Below are 21,183 nucleotides of genomic sequence, written 5' to 3'. Positions count from 1 at the left end.
GTCTGCCTCAGGATCTAAAGTAATATCTACATTACAGTGTAGTCGTAAACCAGTTACGTCGGCCATGTATAACAAAATATGGAAAAAAAAAATCAAGGAACCCCCTTCTCCATCGATAGGACAGATTTTGGATTTCCTTAAAAAAAAAAAAGAAGGATTTGATAATGGTTTAAAACTAAGTACCCTGAAAGTACAGATCTCAGCACTATCAGTTTTTCTGGACTCCACTCTAGCAGACCATAGATGGGTCAAGAGATTCATTAAAGCGGTGACTAGGATTAGACCTACTCTAAGGCAGACAGTTCCCCCATGGGATCCAAATAGTCTTAAATGCTCTGTGTGATCCACCTTATGAACCTCTAGAGGAGATATCAGATTTTTGTCTATTAAGACTGTTTTGTTAGTGGCTATAAACCACAACGCATACAATAGGGGAAATTCAGGCCCTATCAAATTACAGAACCATATTTAAAAAAAAGTCTTAGATGACCGTATTATTTTTAAACTGGATCCAACGTTTTTACCAAAAGTCATATCCACTTTTCACAGAGATCAGGAGATAATTCTGCCTTCTTTTTGTACCTCCCCCAGAAATAAGGAACAAAGTTTTCACTGCCTGGACGTAAGAACCCTATTAAGATATCTTCAAGCAACAGTTTGAGAAAATTATCTAATCTTTTTATTCAGTTTGGGGGAAAGAACAAGGGCAAAAAAGCATCTAAAACAGTCTCTCGCAAGATAGATAAAAAGGGACTATTAAAGAAGCATACGATCTCCAGAAAATATCCTGCCCCTTTTCAATGTAGCAATGTAATATAACCAGACACGTTTCAGAGTCTGAAGCAGACTCATTCCTCCTTCCTCCCCCTTCTTACATAGTCCTCTTTTGGCTGGGCTAAAAACCCCAGAATGGAATTCCTTATTTTTCTTCTTTTACAAATTTTTTGAAGACATTAGGATTTTTTCCATTTTAAATGGTTTTAAGAGTTAGTGTATTGCTTCCTTTGTCCATACATAGCTGAATCTATTTAAAAAAGGTACATTGCGGTTTTGTTGCGTTTTTTTCTTTACATGCGTTTTTCTATTCATATGTGCCATTAATTTTTATATATAAATAAATGATAAAATGAAACCTACACAATGAATTTAAAATGAAAACTGGATAAAATATATGAAAGAATATAAAGAAAGGTGGATAATAAGAATGATTAAAAGGTAAATTTCAGCTGAAATAATATATCTTATTTTATGGTGGTGTCTTCACAATTGTGCTTAATTTGTTATATAGCTGTAATATATTAATTTCCAAATTTTTTCAAAAAGGTAAGGATTAGTTTTGTTTTTAGTTTCACTCCCATTTTTCTATATATGTGTATCCTTGATGTATGTCTGTACATAATGTATTTGCTAGAAGGTAGGGATAGGGGTCTGGTGTTAATACTGTACCCGCAATCCCCATACTAGGATGGACAGTATTCCATCATCATTTGGGAAGCGCTTCCATAACCTCTTATTTTCACCTGCTCGGGAGTTCATTGATCAGTCCGGCATACAAACATGTGGGACGCCAACTGCAGAGCTCAGACCGATCGAGAAAAGCCGGCTACAGACCAGAGCGGTGCCGACTGATGCCATGTGGGACGCGACAAGAGGCATATGAAACTACCTAACTGCCACCCTACTTTTAATATATGGTATAAGAAGATGAACTTGACATAAGGATTACATCACAATCCAGCTGAGATTATTCAATATAGTGTGGACATTAGAATATATTGAGCTGAATCAATAGAGCATAAGACCTATAATATGGCAATATATTATTGCTATTATATGACAATACCAACTATCGCGATTTTCTCCTAATAGGTGGATACTTCTGGTTACAATACTCATCATCATCTCCTATAAGAGACTAGATACATATTCTTCATTGCTTTATACCAAAGGAGGACAAGAACATTCTAATAGAATAATGTTGTGTGCATATTTTTAGATACATTGTTGCAGTGGGTGGTGTTAACTGACTGAGCTCCAATACTCCCCTTTATCATCTGTAGTATATGTCCACACACAGTTGCCAGTATTACAACTAACATTTCCAGTGAGACAATATTTTAATTATTTTTAGGGGGGATTTAAGTTGTGTTACTTTTATTCGATATACACTGCTCAAAAAAATAAAGGGAACACTTAAACAACACAATGTAACTCCAAGTCAATCACACTTCTGTGAAATCAAACTGTCCACTTAGGAAGCAACACTGAGTGACAATCAATTTCACATGCTGTTGTGCAAATGGGATAGACATCAGGTGGAAATTATAGGCAATTAGCAAGACACCCCCAATAAAGGAGTGGTTCTGCAGGTGGTGACCTGACCACTTCTCAGTTCCTATGCTTCCTGGCTGATGTTTTGGTCACTTGAATGCTGGCGGTGCTTTCACTCTAGTGGTAGCATGAGACGGAGTCTACAACCCACACAAGTGGCTCAGGTAGTGCAGCTTATCCAGGATGGCACAACAATGCGAGCTGTGACAAGAAGGTTTGCTGTGTCTGTCAGCGTAGTGTCCAGAGCATGGAGGCGCTACCAGGAGACAGGCCAGTACATCAGGAGACGTGGAGGAGGCCGTAGGAGGGCAACAACCCAGCAGCAGGACCGCTACCTCCGCCTTTGTGCAAGGAGGAACAGGAGGAGCACTGCCAGAGCCCTGCAAAATGACCTCCAGCAGGCCACAAATGTGCATGTGTCTGCTAAAACGGTCAGAAACAGACTCCATGAGGGTGATATGAGGGCCCGACGTCCACAGGTGGGGGTTGTGCTTACAGCCCAACACCGTGCAGGACGTTTGGCATTTGCCAGAAAACACCAAGATTGGCAAATTTGCCACTGGAGACGCCGTGGAGAATGTTCTGCTGCCTGCAACATCCTCCAGCATGACCGGTTTGGCATTGGGTCAGTAATGGTGTGGGGTGGCATTTCTTTGGAGGGATGCACAGCCCTCCATGTGTTCGCCAGAGGTAGCCTGACTGCCATTAGGTACCGAGAGGAGATCCTCAGACCCCTTGTGAGACCATATGCTGGTGCGGTTGGCCCTGGGTTCCTCCTAATGCAAGACAATGCTAGACCTCATGTGGCTGGAGTGTGTCAGCAGTTCCTGCAAGACGAAGGCATTGATGCTATGGACTGGCCCGCCCGTTCCCCAGACCTGAATCCAATTGAGCACATCTGGGACATCACGTCTCGCTCTATCCACCAACGTCACGTTGCACCACAGACTGTCCAGGAGTTGGCAGATGCTTTAGTCCAGGTCTGGGAGGAGATCCCTCAGGAGACCGTCCGCCACCTCATCAGGAGCATGCACAGGCGTTGTAGGGAGGTCATACAGGCACGTGGAGGCCACACACACTACTGAGCCTCATTTTGACTTGTTTTAAGGACATTACATCAAAGTTGGATCAGTCTGTAGTGTGTTTTTCCACTTTAATTTTGAGGGTGACTCCAAATCCAGACCTCCATGGGTTAAAAAATTTGATTTCCATATTTTTTTGTGTGTGATTTTGTTGTCAGCACATTCGACTATGTAAAGAACAAAGTATTTCAGAAGAATATTTAATTAATTCAGATCTAGGATGTGTTATTTTTGTGTTCCCTTTATTTTTTTGAGCAGTGTATTAAAGCATGTATTTTTAACTACATTCTCTCCGATTGGTGCCAGAAGAGTGCCCGTCTTTACACTAATTGTTAAGATTTTAGTCTTACCGGTAAATGGTTTTCCAGGAGTCTGACATTACAGCACCTGGTAATCCCCTCCCTTATTCTTTTTTCTTACGACTTATGTATAGATCAATGCAGAGGTCAAGTCCTGGGGAAAAAAAAAAGTGTGGGAACTCACCCAAAATCCACTGCCACCCCGTTGCATATATCTATATCCAGTGTAGGAATTTAGAAAAACACTGGAGATGGGGGCAGGGAGGGGCCTTTTAATCTCCCACGCTTCCTGTCCCTAGAGAGATTAATAGGACATCCTCCAGTGGTGCTGTCATGTCAGACTCCTGGAAAACCATTTACTGGTAAGACTAAATCTTAGTTTTTTATTTTTCTCTCGATGGAGCTGTGTGATGGCTTTTTTTTTGCAGGACGATTTGCAATCATTAGTTCCATTTTGGGGAACATACGACGTATCCTGCTTCCTAAAAAGTAAAAGGGAAAAAAGGCAGCAATTCTGCCATTTCTTTTTGGGTTTTGTTATTGCGGTGTACACCATGTGGGAAAATGACAAGTAATCTTTATTCTGCTGTCAGTACGATTATAGAGATACCAGCTTTTTGTTTTTTTTGTTTGTTTTTTAAAATGTTTTATCACTTTTGCACAAAGCAAAAAAATATTTTTTTTGCACTGTGATTTTCTGAGAGCGGTATTTTTTTTATTCTTCAATATGGTTTTTGTTGTAGCACAGTTTCTAATTTCTTTATTTTTAGGCTACTTTCACACTAGCGTTCGGAGCGGATCGGTCTGATGTTTCATCAGAAGGATCCGCTCCGATAATGCAGACGTTCGCATCCGTTCAGAACGGATGCGTCTGCATTAAAACTTAGAAAATTTTCTAAGTGTGAAAGTTGTCTGAGCGGATCCGTTCAGACTTTACATTGAAAGTCAATGGGGAACGGATCCGCTTGAAGATTGAGCCATATTGTGTCATCTTCAAGCGGATCCGTCCCCATTGACTTACATTGTAAGTGTGGACGGATCCACTCGCCTCCGCACGGCCAGGCGGACACCCGAACGCTGCAAGCAGCGTTCAGGTGTCCGCTCACTGAGCGGAGCGGAGGCTGAACGCTGGCAAGCGGATGCATTCTCAGTGGATCCGCCTCCACTGAGAATGCATTGGGGCCAGACAGATGCGTTCGGGGCCGCTCGTGAGCCCCTTCAAACGGTGCGCACGAGCGGACACCCGAACGCTAGTGTGAAAGTAGCCTTACTGTGTTCACCTGACGGGACAGATCATGCGATACCCAATGTCTTTTTTTCAATTGTAAATGACTGAGGGAACAGGGTGCTTTATTCATTCATTTATTTTTTACAGCTTATTTTTATAGAACACTTTAATTTTTATCCCAATAGGTAGACTTCAACTTTTGAAGGTCTGAACCCTTTTCCAATGCAGTAAATTATCTAGTGTATTGTACTGAAATGGAACTGTCAGTTTTACATTGACAGTTGCCTAGGAGCCCAAGCCAGCGGGCTAGGCCTCTGTAGCTGGAAAGCCCGAGGCCTTCTGCAAACTTTTTAGATGCTGGAGTTTTCAGCAATGCCAGCGGATACAGCAAGTGCCCAGATGTCAATAACAGCCAGGCTCCTGTTCTTGCTCAGAGCATAAAAGGGTTAATGGTGTTTTTTGTACTGATATTTTCCCCCATACTGCCCTACAGTGGAAAATAAAATAACATGGGGGTACATATTTATAAAAAAATAAATACAAGGCATACAAACATTGCTTAGCAAGTAATTTGTTTTTTGAGGCTTCTTTGCCTCCCAAAAAAGCACAACATAAAACAGTGTGGAGCAGCACCCTCAGTCAGTGGAAACTGTCAGGAATGTAATAATTAAAAAAGAAGTGTATATTTTATAACAGAGCACTATGACGAAGATACAAAGTAATGACAATGGTACTTACATAGAACACAGAGAACAGCACTAGAATAGGAATCTGTAGCATGCACACCTGCACGGCAATGCAGCTCCCAATCTCTATGCTGGAAAGTAAAGTCAAATATTAACGTAAGGCTGTGAAAAAAATTATTGAAAAACTAAACAGGACTGTCAGAAAGGCTCAGAATTTACAGTGCACATCTTTAGGATTGTGAGGTTTCTAACTAAGCAAAGTTCAGATGATTGTACAGCAGAGGAAACAGTAGTTTAAAAAACCACATCAATAGACAGTTTTGCTGCCACTTTTTTTGAAAGTAGCAGTTCCTAGCAGTGTTGTGGGGATAAGAAATTGTACAGCTCTGTGCCACATGGAACCGGATAAAATACATATAAAAAAAATTCACACACTGTATTAAACAGCAGCAGTGGCCAGAATGCAGCAAAGCCTATGAACCTGATTTAGGTGGTGCCAGTGGTTTTGATATACATAGTTGCTTTAATTCTCATTACTTTACCAACCTTAGACTTAGGTTGTTCAGAAGAGCAAACTGGATTCCATTCACAATTTCTGGGAGTTCTGGGATCAATGCTAGGACAGTGACTCCTATAAAATACTGACAAGTGAACAAAAATAAAATAAAAATATAAAAGTGAATTTATACCACAGTAAAACTATACAAGACATTCACATCTTCAAACTGATGTTAATGGAAAGGCATAACTCACTCCACCTCCAACTTAAAGGGATTCTGTCATGAGATTTAAGCCCTATAAGCTAAACATATGGCCAGGTCCGTACTAATAACATGAATCCTAAACTGCCCTTATTAAACCTGCTTGTGGCTCTATTAGCCCAAAAAAATGGTTTTTATAAGCTGTCACTCACCTACCTAAGGTGCCCAAGGGGTTTTACATTAACCCAGGGTGCCCGCCCGCACCCCTCGCCGTCTGGTCCCCAGCGCCGCCTTCCTCACCTCAGGCCCGCCTCCGCAATTCTCCCGTCCCTCTGCTAGATCCGGCGCCTGCGCACTAGGCTCAGCCTGATGCGCCGCGGACTCCTGGCAGCGGCTTCGTTGAGCGAAGTGCGCATGCGCATTAGGCCTGCTAATAGAGCCACAAGCAGGTTTAATAAGGGCAGTTTAGGATTCATGTTATTAGTACGGACCTGGCCATGTTTAGCTTATAGGGCTCAAATCTCATGACAGAATCCCTTTAACTTTACAGTCAGTAAACAGACTGCAATAAATTATGTCCACTGCTCCCCTGATAACAGGACTAACAATGAATGCAATCAAGAATGGTTTTATTCACTGACCGCAAACAAGAATTAAATTATTTTGGTGAAGAATTAAAAGCAAAAGTATATTTCAACGTTGTAGAATATTTAAGGCTATAATATATTCCATATATCCATAATTCAAACACTATACTTACCTGAGACACAGTTGTTTCTTTTAGTATGGGGCTAATATGTTCAGTAGCCAGATCTGCACAGGCGGACATTAATAGTGTAGAACCAATAAGAATGACCATTGCCCTGCATCGGGACCAGTGGACCACAGGGCTGTGATGATGTCCAGGCACTATGAAGATAAAGCTGGTACATTCAGACTTGTATACTAAATTCTCCATTACTCATAGTAGTACATAGCACCATATAATATACTGTGCCATTTACCAAGATACAGTGTAATTGGCGGGGGGCGGCAATAGATCCATAGAATTATATATTTTCAATAGTTCTAATTAACTCTGGTATTAGATCGTAGTTACAAAAACATGAAAATTAAAGAGATCTGAGAATAGATCATTACAGAAAGGTCTCTCCTGTCCGTATAACCCGGTAGATCCATTTGAACTATATTTAGATATACAGAAATTCAGAAAAAAATCTCAATCAAAAGGCATTTTGAATCAAACCACACAAAAAAACAGAAAAACTCTGTCACAAAACCCTGAAACTACCCATGAGCCCCCGGCTTATATACATGAAGAGGTGCACCGAAGTCCAACTTTTTCCCCCTACAAAGCCAGGGACATTTTATACCAACCTTTTTTGACTTAATATCAACAGATATAAAAAAGATGACGGCAAAAACAAGATCTATGCATATAGAAAATCTAAATTAGACAAGAAAAAACTGCCATGAAAAAATTAAAAGATAAGGATATCATAATCCGTCCAGCTGACAAGGGAGGTGGTATCCTACAAAATTATATAGACTGAGGAGGAGGCACAGAACATCCTGAAAGACACTATTTACTATCAAATAGTCCCTGAAAACACCTTTCCGGCCCTTAACAAAGAGCTCACCAATTGAATCAAAAACGCATATGAACAACATCTTATAAATAAAAAATAAAAAGACTTTCTATTACCAAAATCTCCATGCATCCTGTACTTCTACCACCTCCCAAAAATGCACAAAAATCCTGATAAACCTCCAGGTAGACCAATCATATCCAACACAAAATCAGCCACCAGCAATCTGTCTCATTACCTAGATCTGTTCCTGCAACCATACGTCCGCTCACTCCCCAGCTACCTACATGATTCCTGTCAACTGATCCAGGAATTGAGTGATATTCCATACAAAAACACATACGCCCTGTTCACCATGGATGTCACTGCACTATATTCCAATATACAACCTAGGGATACAATGCATAAATACAGTACTGTCCAATGATGGGAAACTTAAACCACCACAGACAACATTCCTCTTAGAAAGCCTAAAATTCATTTTAGAAAACAATTTCTTTATCTACAACAACACTACGTACCATCAGTGCCGGGGGACCGCGATGGGGACGAAAGTGGCACCGTCCTTTGCTAATCTTTTCATGGGCGAATTCGAAAAGAATACATTACTAACACGTCAAAACCAAACAAACACATAGTCTATTACAAAAGATACATAGATGACCTGTTCTTCATTTGGGATGGGAATGAAGAGCAGGCCCAAGATTTCTGCACCCAGCTAAATACCACGGACTGGGGAATCTCTTTCACCTCAAATTTTAAAAAGAAACAGACTTTCTGGATATTACCATCACCAGTATAGACAACCATCTCATAACCAAAACATATTTCAAAACCGTAGACACAAATAGCTATATACATTTCACAAGCTTCCACCACAAAAAATAGCTCCAGAATATCCCTTACAGCCAATACAAACGAATTAGACGAAACTGCACACAAAAGGAAGATTTTGTACTACAGGCAAAAATACAAAAAAGATTTAGTGATAAAGGATACCCCAAAAAACTGATAAAGGATGCATACGAAAAAACTACACATATATCACAAGACCTGCCTAGAAAGAGGAAACAAAAATCAGAAATGCATCTAAGCCTAATCACTCAATATAAACACATCCAATAAAACCATCCGTGCAATATTAGCCAAACATTGGCACATTTTACAACAAGACCCATATCTTGACAAATTCCTGCCTACACAACCAAGAATAAATCTACAGAAGAGCCCCCACTATGAAAAACATGTTAGCTCCCAGCAAACCAAAACAGCACAAAAAAAAAAAATCACAGAAAGTGACAAGCCAGGTTTGAAAGGCAGCTATAAATGTGGAATAAAAACCTGTCTATGCTGCAAGTCTATTACACATAATCGCACACAATTTACAGAAATGGATCCACCTTCATGATTAGACATCATATGACCTGCCAAACGTGTTATGTAATATACCTCGTCGAATGTAAATGTGGCCTCCAGTACGTGGGACGCACGACCCAGGCCCTACACAACCGTCTAAATCAACATAGATACAATATACGCAGGCAATATCTCATAGCCTTTCAAGACATTGTGCGTCCACAATAGAAAAAGAAAAACATCCCCTAACCATAACCCTGATTGATTTTATACCAGAAAATCCTTTTAATAGATTTAATACTCTACAGAAGAGAGAGGTGTACTGGATATATCAGCTGGACACCCTTGCACCATATGGACTTAACGAAATTTCAGAAACCATACTATGAACAAAACAAAATCTCCATTATTTATATGAATTATTATTAAACCATCATCGATACTATAGACATTATACACAACTATTTCCTTTGTAACAAATATATATATTACACACACACACACGCCTACACACCATTATCCACACTTTATAAATACATATGCAAAATTTACATTAAAAAAAACAAAAAATTTATTTAACCATTATTTTTTTTTACTATACACTGCGTGCAGAATTATTAGGCAAATGAGTATTTTGACCACATCATCCTCTTTATGCATGTTGTCTTACTCCAAGCTGTATAGGCTCGAAAGCCTACTGCCAATTAAGCATATTAGGTGATGTGCATCTCTGTAATGAGAAGGGGTGTGGTCTAATGACATCAACACCCTATATCAGGTGTGCATAATTATTAGGCAACTTCCTTTCCTATGGCAAAATGGGTCAAAAGAAGGACTTGACAGGCTCAGAAAAGTCAAAAATAGTGAGATATCTTGCAGAGGGATGCAGCACTCTTAAAATTGCAAAGCTTCTGAAGCGTGATCATCGAACAATCAAGCGTTTCATTCAAAATAGTCAACAGGGTCGCAAGAAGCGTGTGGAAAAACCAAGGCGCAAAATAACTGCCCATGAACTGAGAAAAGTCAAGCGTGCAGCTGCCAAGATGCCACTTGCCACCAGTTTGGCCATATTTCAGAGCTGCAACATCACTGGAGTGCCCAAAAGCACAAGGTGTGCAATACTCAGAGACATGGCCAAGGTAAGAAAGGCTGAAAGACGACCACCACTGAACAAGACACACAAGCTGAAACGTCAAGACTGATTTTTCTAAGGTTTTATGGACTGATGAAATGAGAGTGAGTCTTGATGGGCCAGATGGATGGGCCCGTGGCTGGATTGGTAAAGGGCAGAGAGCTCCAGTCCGACTCAGACGCCAGCAAGGTGGAGGTGGAGTACTGGTATCATCAAAGATGAGCTTGTGGGGCCTTTTCGGGTTGAGGATGGAGTCAAGCTCAACTCCCAGTCCTACTGCCAGTTTCTGGAAGACACCTTCTTCAAGCAGTGGTACAGGAAGAAGTCTGCATCCTTCAAGAAAAACATGATTTTCATGCAGGACAATGCTCCATCACATGCGTCCAAGTACTCCACAGCGTGGCTGGCAAGAAAGGGTATAAAAGAAGAAAATCTAATGACATGGCCTCCTTGTTCACCTGATCTGAACCCCATTGAGAACCTGTGGTCCATCATCAAATGTGAGATTTACAAGGAGGGAAAACAGTACACCTCTCTGAACAGTGTCTGGGAGGCTGTGGTTGCTGCTGCACACAATGTTGATGGTGAACAGATCAAAACACTGACAGAATCCATGGATGGCAGGCTTTTGAGTGTCCTTGCAAAGAAAGGTGGCTATATTGGTCACTGATTTGTTTTTGTTTTGTTTTTGAATGTCAGAAATGTATATTTGTGAATGTTGAGATGTTATATTGGTTTCACTGGTAAAAATAAATAATTGAAATGGGTATATATTTGTTTTTTGTTAAGTTGCCTAATAATTATGCACAGTAATAGTCACCTGCACACACAGATATCCCCCTAAAATAGCTACAACTAAAAACAAACTAAAAACTACTTCCAAAAATATTCAGCTTTGATATTAATGAGTTTTTTGGGTTCATTGAGAACATGGTTGTTGTTCAATAATAAAATTAATCCTCAAAAATACAACTTGCCTAATAATTCTGCACTCCCTGTATACACTGATCAAAAAAATAAAAGGGAACACAAAAATAACACATCCTAGATCTGAATTAATTAAATATTCTTCTGAAATACTTTGTTCTTTACATAGTTGAATGTGCTGACAACAAAATTACACAAAAATAAAAAAATGGAAATCTAATTTTTCAACCCATGGAGGTCTGGATTTGGAGTCACCCTCAAAATCAAAGTGAAAAAACACACTACAGACTGATCCAACTTTGATGTAATGTCCTTAAAACAAGTCAAAATGAGGCTCAGTAGTGTGTGTGGCCTCCACATGCCTGTATGACCTCCCTACAACGCCTGTGCATGCTCCTGATGAGGTGGCGGACGGTCTCCTGAGGGGTCTCCTCCCGGACCTGGACTAAAGGATCTGCCAACTCCTGGACAGTCTGTGGTGCAACGTGACGTTGGTGGATAAAGCGAGACATGATGTCCCAGATGTGCTCAATTGGATTCAGGTCTGGGGAACGGGCGGGCCAGTCCATAGCATCAATGCCTTTGTCTTGCAGGAACTGCTGACACACTCCAGCCACATGAGGTCTAGCATTGTCTTGCATTAGGAGGAACCCAGGGCCAACCGCACCAGCATATGGTCTCACAAGGGGTCTGAGGATCTCATCTTGGTACCAAAAGGCAGTCTGGCAAGCACATGGAGGGCTGTGCGGCCCTCCAAAGAAATGCCACCCCACACCATTACTGACCCAATGCCAAACCGGTCATGCTGGAGGATGTGCAGGCAGCAGAACATTCTCCACGGCGTCTCCAGACTCTGTCACGTCTGTCACATGTGCTCAGTGTGAACCTGCTTTCATCTGTGAAGAGCACAGGGCGACATTGGCGAATTTGCCAATCTTGGTGTTCTCTGGCAAATGCCAAACGTCCTGCACGGTGTTGGGCTGTAAGCCCAACCCCCACCTATTGACATCGGGCCCTCATATCACCCTCATGGAGTCTGTTTCTGACCATTTGAGCAGACACATGCACATTTGTGGCCTGCTGGAGGTCATTTTGCAGGGCTCTGGCAGTGCTCCTCCTGTTCCTCCTTGCACAAAGGCGGAGGTAGCAGTCCTGCTGCTGGGTTGTTGCCCTCCTACGGCCTCCTCCACGTCTCCTGATGTACTGGCCTGTCTCCTGGTAGCGCCTCCATGCTCTGGACACTACGCTGACAGACACAGCAAACCTTCTTGCCACAGCTCGCATTGATGTGCCATCCTGGATAAGCTGCACTACCTGAGCCACTTGTGTGGGTTGTAGACTCTGTCTCATGCTACCACTAGAGTGAAAGCACCGCCAGCATTCAAAAGTGACCAAAACATCAGCCAGGAAGCATAGGAACTGAAAAGTGGTCTGTGGGAACCACCTGCAGAACCACTCCTTTATTGGGGGGGGGGGGGGGGGGGGGGGGTCTTGCTAATTGCCTATAATTTCCACCTGTTGTCTATCCCATTTGCACAACAGCATGTGAAATGGATTGTCACTCAGTGTTGCTTCCTAAGTGGACAGTTTGATTTCACAGAAGTGTGATTGACTTGGAGTTACATTGTGTTGTTTAAGTGTTCCCTTTATTTTTTTGAGCAGTGTATTATTATCTCTACGTGACTAATCCCCTCCCACCCCCTTCTTTGATTTTATTATGATTATATAATTTTATGCTCCTGTCATAATCATGATACACCAACCAAAACTATACATTCTAATTACCCCACCGCTTTAAAATTCCTATAGACTTTTATCTATAAATGAAATCCCACTGTACTAACGCAAAGTACAACATACATTCAAAAAACAAGCTCAGAAACAATACGAATCGAGCATACAAAAATCAGCCCCTACTTTCAATTAAACTGCAACTAATAGTGATTACATCCAACATCGAAACATACTGTAACTCTAAAGTTTGCTACATCGGAACGGATATACCCTTCTCCCTTCTGGCCAAGTAGCAACATAATATCGCTAGTACATTGACACCGCATGCAATATACAGCTCCACTGCCGTTAGTCACCAAACTGGAACGCTAGTTATGACACCATCTCCACGGATCCCTCTGACACCATCTATTTCAGCACTTATAAAAAGATGCAGGCCGGCACCCTGCCACGGGACAAACTGTATAACCCTTGACCTGTAGTACATCTCTCCTGCTGCCAGTCAGCGCCAGAGCTATGCACCTATGAGAATACGATTAACTTCAGAACCATCCGCATATTTCTAACTGTCTCCTGCAGTAGTTCACAGCTCTACCCAAGTCTGACCTCCATGCTTTACCGTGCTGCTAGTAGCAAAAGAACCATGCAGCATGAGAGCGCATATGAAAAGATGGGACGGCCCGAACAATATCTTTATATACAAAGAGGTCCAAACACAAACATTTTTTTTTAAAAACATGCACTACCCTATAGACAGATAACATACAATAATCACATCTTTACCTCCAGAGACAGTTGGGAAAATGGGGGCGTTCCTATCTGACATCACCAGTAGCATCATAAACATAAGCTCCCCACCCACAAAACTACTGGCATTATTTGTGGCTGGGAATACTTGGTCTTATTTGGTGGCTGCAGTTATAGAAAAAGTAGAGAGTTGGCTGTACTATGCTGTTTCTGTAGTTCCTATTTACCTCCAACAGTTGTGGAAACACCACAGCAGAGGTGACTAGGCCGTTTCTGTAACTCCGTCCACCCCATAACAGGTATTCTGATCTCAGCTGAGGTGGGAACACCACTTTAGAGAATGCTCATAAAATGTTAGGATACATCATAATATAACTAGTGCAGATATACCTGTGGGATACTCGTTGATTTGTAGTATGAAAGGACCAAGGTACCCTAGTGCTCCTCTGCAGCGTTCTGATTCCAGCCACCAGTGAAGCACAACAGAGCGCTATACATGTGAACAGGTCTGCTGCAGTTTCCTGCACGGAGGGGGGCCCCGAGAGCATTGCTGTGCAGGAAAATACTAAGGGGCTGCAAATGTTTACCAGTGATGTGGTCTATTTAATTTTAAGGACCAGTGGGGGTCCAGGCAAATGACTCCCAGTGACCAGCACATAATGGCGATCTGCTATCACTTACTATGGTGGAAAATAACCTCTAACTTTATAATCATTAAAAGGGGTTGTTTATTCATACAAAGTTATACAGACATACCGTAATTACGTACAATACAATTCACTTACTAATAAGCAACTTCTAGGGGAGGTAAATAGGGGGGGGGGGGGGCCTGTGCTCGGCAGACGCCATGACACATCAGTTTATGCAGGATAGTGAAGGTTTACGTGACAGTCAGAAAAGAGAGTTAGAGTCTAAACTGCTAACACTTTATGATTAGTAAGAGAATTGTATTGTGATAACCTAATTATGTCTGTAAATTTTTATGACTGCAGCCTTTTTAAAAAGGACACGGTATACAACATTATAACTATGGATGAGCGAATAGTCTTTGGCTGAAACATCCGAAGTCAATTCGCATAAAACTTTGTTTCAATACTGTACGGAGCGAGCACTCCGTACAGAATTAAAATGTATTGGCTCCAATTAGCCAAAGTTATCCGAAGTCGATTCGCTCATCCCTAATTATAACTATAGCCAGTGCAGCCAATAGAGTTTTCTACAGTTTAAAGGGGTCACCATTCAAGAATAAGTCCCTTGCAACGAGCATCATATTAAATCGCAGTGTCAAATAGAACATGTTAAGTATAAAACTACTGTGCAATCTTACCATGACAGTCGCTGATGTGAATATCATAAATATGGGAATGAGTCTTCAGAGTGAAAATAAGTCCTATGACATATGCAGCAGGCAGAAGAATGGACACAGTGTATACCAAGGGCCTGCACAAGAGCATGAAAATCCAAATTAACTATAATGTATTACCACTATACAAAGACATTTTGGGTACTTTCTATCATAATGATCAAGTAAGAAAGCGCTAGTAAATCAATGGTAGCCCTTTCCTCAATATTGATCTGAATAGGTGTCATCATTCATTATGTGTACAACATATGGGCTCCTAGACATGGCAGTGGCAAGCAAAAGCTTAGAAAGTATAATAAAATTGAGTTTGGCAAATCATATACTATCGTTACACTGACATTATCAATCATCTAGCCTGAATCTGAACTAAAAACATTCCATGAGGGGGCGTGGCCTGGTCAGGCATGTGAACGGACGTGCTTGAGGGGGGAGCTCCTGACCTGCCGTCTGTTATCTATGGAATCCTCCATCTGCAGTAAGCGCTGCTACTCCGAACACTGCTAAGGCCTCTTTCACACTTGCGTTGTCCGGATCCGGCGTGTACTCCACTTGCCGGAATTACACGCCGGATCTGGAAAAACGCAAGTGTACTGAAAGCATTTGAAGACGGATCCGTCTTCAAAATGCTTTCAGTGTTACTATGGCAGCCAGGATGCTATTAAAATCCTGGTTGCCATAGTAGGAGCGGGGAGCGGTATACTTACAGTCCGCGCGGCTCCCGGGGCACTCCAGAATGACGTCAGAGCGCCCCATGCGCATGGATGACGTGCCATGCGATCACGTGATCCATGCGCTTGGGGCGCCCTGACGTCACTCTGGAGCGCCCGGGGAGCCGCACGGACGGTAAGTATGCTGTTCCCCCGCTCCCCACTACACTTTACCATGGCTGCCAGGACTTTAGCGTCCCGGCAGCCATGGTAACCATTCAGAAAAAGCTAAACGTCGGATCCGGCAATGCGCCGAAACGACGTTTAGCTTAAGGCCGGATCCGAATCAATGCCTTTCAATGGGCATTAATTACGGATCCGGCCTTGCGGCAAGTCTTCAGGATTTTTGGCCGGAGCAAAAAGCGCAGCATGCTGCGGTATTTTCTCCGGCCAAAAAACGTTCCGTTCCGGAACTGAAGACATCCTGAACGGATTTCACTCCATTCAGAATGCATTAGGATAAAACTGATCAGGATTCTTCCGGCATAGAGCCCCGACGACGGAACTCTATGCCGGAAGAAAAGAACGCAGGTGTGAAAGAGCCCTAAGAGACACCGGGGAGTGTGTGGAACCTGCAAGTACAATTATGACCCGCACTGGCAAGAAAGAGAGGGAGCTGAGAGACGCCGGGAGCTCCACGCCAGTCAAACAAGATGGCGCCGCATCGGAGGTATGGGCCGCGGATGTGGCGGTCCGCTTGGGTAAATATGCCCGTACAGCCTCTGCATTACCTCCCACTGATGTGCTTGTTCCACCCTCTGCTATATCAGGGGAGACATCTTCGTGCCCAACAAGCTCGGCATCCTCGGCAATGAGGCCTACGCATGAGGGCTCACAGTCAGGGGAAATGGCTGAAGCTGCGGCCTCTGTCCCCTTAGCTCCACCTATTGGCCCTGCATCTACATGTACCCAGCATGAACAGCCTATTAACGGCACTGGCGAGCCCACATCTAAAAAGATATCTTTAATGCGGTACAGCAATGCAAGAGCTCGCTTGCTCTTCTCACTACTAACATGGGCAGCCTGCAAGAAAACATGTCCTTTCTTCGTCAAGACCTTAAAAAAGACACTGACAGGATGGCTGAGGTTGAAGTTAGAGTGAGCACCCTGGGGGACCAATTGCCCCCTGTTAAGAGATCTGGGCAGGATTATTCACAATGTAACCCTGTTGATGTCAAAAACGGATGACTTAGAGAACCGTTCAAGAAGGAACAACCTCCGTTTGGTGGGGGTCCCTGAGAAGGCAGAAGGTTCTGACCCAGTGTCTTTTTGAAGACTGGCTTACACTTAAGTTTGGCAAGGACTTGCTATCCAGGATGTTTGCTATTGAAAGGGGGAATAGAGCGCCATTTCGCGCTCCACCACCAGGGGCCCCACCTCGCCCAGTTTTAATGAAGTTGCTACACTTCAGGGACAGGGATGCTATTCTTAAGCAAGCAAGAGACCATCCTGTTACTGATTAATGGAAATAAAATAGCGGTTTATCCGGATTTCTCTGCTGAGGTTCAACAGAAGAGAGCCAAGTTCCTGGATGTGAAGCGTCGCCTCCGAAATCTACAAACTCCGTACTCCATGCTGTATCCCGCCAAGCTGTGAGTAGTGACGCATGGAGAAGTCTGCTTCTTTGATACTCCTCTAGAGGCGGCACACAGTGGATTGATGCCAATGAACCATCGCTCAAGAACTCTGCAACTGTGGGATGAGTGTCCTGCCTATTCCAGTGTTGGAACACGTGAGATATGATGAAAATATTACGGACACGTCTGATATGTTATGCATAATGCTTTACGTATAGGATGTACCTCTTTTCTGTCTAATGTTCTTATGACCTTTTGTTTACTCTACATGTGTTCTATATGTCGGGTCCCGAGGCCCTTGTGCTATCCTGGTGACTAGTTGCGGGTGTCACCTAAAAATGCTCGGATAGGTCTTTGCAATTTGTTCATGCATATTACGCTGCAGATTTACTCGTCTATAGGCGGGTCAGCAAAAGTAACCAGATTTATGTCTATACTCTTTCACGGGTTTTCCTGTGGCAGTTACTCAGCCATATATATGGCCGACTGTAGGGAAATATTTTCGCCCTGTTTGGTTTCTCAGGGTAGGGATTATATCCTTGCCGGAAGCGGTTATGTTTTTGGGCTAGTTTTTGGGGCTGGGAATTGGTGGGATGAGCGATGGATTGGGTTCCGGAACCTTCTGTGGCATGAAAGGAGTATGGAGGTAACATGTATGATGAGAGCGGTGTGCTTGGCTATTAACTGTACTGTGAGTCCTGATGGCGAATACTCTTAAGATAATAGGCTAGAATGTTAGGGGACTAGGAGAATCGACTAAACGAGCCACGGTATTTGTGGCACTGCAACACTTTCACCCTGCTATAATCTGTCTGTCAGAGACTCATTTATCTCCCAACACTACCTCGCTCATACACAGGCTGTGGATTGGTCATGCATATCATTCCATGTTTTCTTCACACCTCAGGGGTGTAAGTGTTTTGGTACATAAATCACTGCCATTTGTGTGTCATTCGTTCCATATAGACGATAGGGGACGATATGTATGTCTTCACTGTACTTGTTATCATTGGTCCTTCATATTGGTAGCAGTGTACATTCCCCCTCCCTATAATAGTGAGGTGATAAAAGGAAATTATAAAGGTATGTTGAGGAACTACCTCACTGTCCTATACTGATAGGAGACTTTAATACTTGTCCCTCGGCAACGTTAGATAGGGGTGGGATGTTGGGAGCGAGCAGAGACTCCAATTTCGCCAGTGTGCTGCGGGAACTAGACCTGCATGACATTTGGCGGGTGAGGAATCCAAATTTTGCGTCAGTTCTCATGTTTCTCTAGCTCTCACCATTTGTTGTCGCTAGTGGCTGAGATCAAATATTTACCTAGAAGTCTATCCTACTATTCCCCGATTTATATAGAACTGCAATTGGGCACCAGGCCCGGGGTTGGTCCATGGAAACTTAATCCATTCTGGTTACAGCTGGTAGATGAGGAGAATGGTATGGTGGAGGAGCTGAGGGAATTCTTTACGCAGAATGTGGGGTCGGCGTCTATGGGGGTGGTGTGGGATACTTGCAAAGCATATGCTAGAAGTCTTTACATACAGAAGATTAGTCGACATAAAACAAAAAACACGGGACGCCCAGAAAAAGCTGCAAGCCTTAGTAGCGGAGGCAAGGTTTGTAAATTCACCTGACAGGGCAAGCGAGGAATCCCTTATAGCAGCACAAGTGGGATTGAAGCAACATCTCTTGTATTCAGCGGATAATCGCAGTTTCTTTCTAAAACAAAAAGGTATTTTGGAGGCGGGGGAAAGTTCTGGGAAGCTACTGGCAAGTGTTATTAGAGCCCAGGAGGGCCCGTCCAAAAATCTTGTCTATTCAGAGGACAGATGAGGATATTCTAGCAGTATTTCCCCATTATGAAACCCTATATAGGACCAAACTAGAAGTGGACTCTACTAATATAGCCACTTATCTTGCAGAGATCGGGATTCCACGATTATCGACGGAAAGTGTGACAAGTCTAGATGGCCTTTTAACACTCACTGAGTTGGAAATGGTGCTACAATCATTTCCCAATGAGAAAGTTTTAAAAAAAATATAGTGGTGTCCTGCTGCCACATCTTATGTCGGTTTTTAATGATGCCCTTCAAGCAGGAAGTCTTCCCTCCTCTATGAAAGAGGCTATTGTAGTGGTCCTGCCCAAACCCGGTAAGAATCCCAAATCCCCTGACTCGTACCGACCAATCTCGCTGTTAACCTCGGATATTAAGATATGGCGAAAGTTTTAGCGAACCGTCTACAGTCAGTCATCTCCACTATTATTCATAGCGATCAGGCGGGATTCATGCCTGACAAATGTACTTCGGTAAATCTTAGACTACTTTTTCTTAATATCCAGAGAAGGGTCGAATCAGTTGGAGGTCGAGCCATCCTTTCGTTGGACGCGGCTAAGGCCTTTTATGGAGCTATCTTTGGGAGGTGTTGCGAGTCATGGGATTTGGGAAGATTTTTATTCCTTGGGTCCAGTTGCTGTACATGGGGCCCCTCGGCTAGGATACGGGCCAATAAGGGAATGTCAGAGTCATTTAGATTGGGCAGGGGAACCCATCAGGGATGCCTGCTATCCCCCCTTCTGTTTGCCATCGCAATTGAGCCGCTTGCATGTGTGTTGCGCTCATCTAATAGGATCATAGCATTTCCCTGAGGGACCTGGGAAGAGAGGGTATCCCTGTATGCGGAGGATATGCTAATTTATGTGGGAAATATGGAAGGTCCTATTATGTCACTCATACAGGAGTTTAGAGATAGGTCTGGTCTCCGTATTAACTGGGACAAGTCCAATCTCCTACCGCTAGATGAATCTGCTATGACTTTCCTTCCCCAGTCCAGCCCATTACAGGTTGCGCAAAAAGTTAAGTATTTGGGGATTTTGGTTACCGCAAACTCTAACAGTTATATTAAACTTCATATAGAACCGCTCTTAACTACAATGACTGCTAAAGGTAAGGCTTGGTGCAAACTGCCGGTCTGAAATTGGGAGGAGTAACCTTAAAATTATTCTCATGCCCAAACTCATGTACGTCCTACATAATTCCCCGATATGGATACCTCGCAGAATATTTATCAAAATTGATAGGACTATTTAGGGACCTGATATGGCGCCATAAAAAAGCTCGGATTGGACTAGACACTCTGCAGAGGGGGAAAGAAGTGGGAGGACTTTCAGTCCCGAACGCATGGCTCTACTACATCTCGTCCCAATTACAGCAGCTGAGGGGTTGGGGGGAGGACTCCTGGAGATACTGCTTCAGCCAGATTGGTGGCACACATTATAGGTCATGACTCCCCGGTTACTTTACTGGAAAATAGTGGACTTGCTGGCAAGATGACAGGTCATCCCACACTTATGATACACAAGGTCTGGAAGAAATATCAGGCACTGCTGTCAGTACAAGGGTTTACGCAATTCTCCCCTATATGGAAAAATCTGCACCTGCCTGAACTGTTTCATTTAGATGGCTTCTCGCCTTGAGAGCGTAAAGGAGTGAGATATTTATGTCAGCTACAGAGTGCTGGTGTCTTCAAGTCCTTTGAACAGTTAAGAAGTGAATTTGGTCTCCCACATATGGCCTTTTATCAATTTCTGCAATTACGTCATGCTTGTCAGACGCAAGCGAAATCATTATCGCTAAAATGTACCACGATCCCATTGTTTCAGCAGCTTCTCACAAACAATTCCTCGAGTGGTCTGATATCATCCATCTACAGGAACTTGTGT

At 42.9% G+C, this 21,183-nt stretch overlaps 1 protein-coding gene across 1 annotated transcript in view; it reads right to left on the bottom strand.

The window, feature by feature from the left end:
- LOC120984808 (putative cation exchanger C521.04c) overlaps positions 1-21,183 on the bottom strand; it is a 158,661-nt gene that overhangs the window by 9,570 nt on the left and 127,908 nt on the right. Inside the window, exons 16-19 of the mRNA XM_040413434.1 lie at positions 15,140-15,252; positions 7,088-7,236; positions 6,173-6,267; positions 5,679-5,757 (exon numbers count right to left, since the gene is read on the bottom strand). Coding sequence (XP_040269368.1) covers positions 5,679-5,757; positions 6,173-6,267; positions 7,088-7,236; positions 15,140-15,252 — 436 coding nt within the window. The remainder of the gene's footprint in view (positions 1-5,678; positions 5,758-6,172; positions 6,268-7,087; positions 7,237-15,139; positions 15,253-21,183) is intronic.

The sequence above is a fragment of the Bufo bufo genome, chromosome 1 (assembly GCF_905171765.1).
Source record: "Bufo bufo chromosome 1, aBufBuf1.1, whole genome shotgun sequence".
Classification (NCBI taxonomy): domain Eukaryota; kingdom Metazoa; phylum Chordata; class Amphibia; order Anura; family Bufonidae; genus Bufo; species Bufo bufo.
The sequence above is the reverse complement of the archived record's forward strand: the minus strand, read 5'-3'. Positions and strand labels throughout refer to the sequence as shown.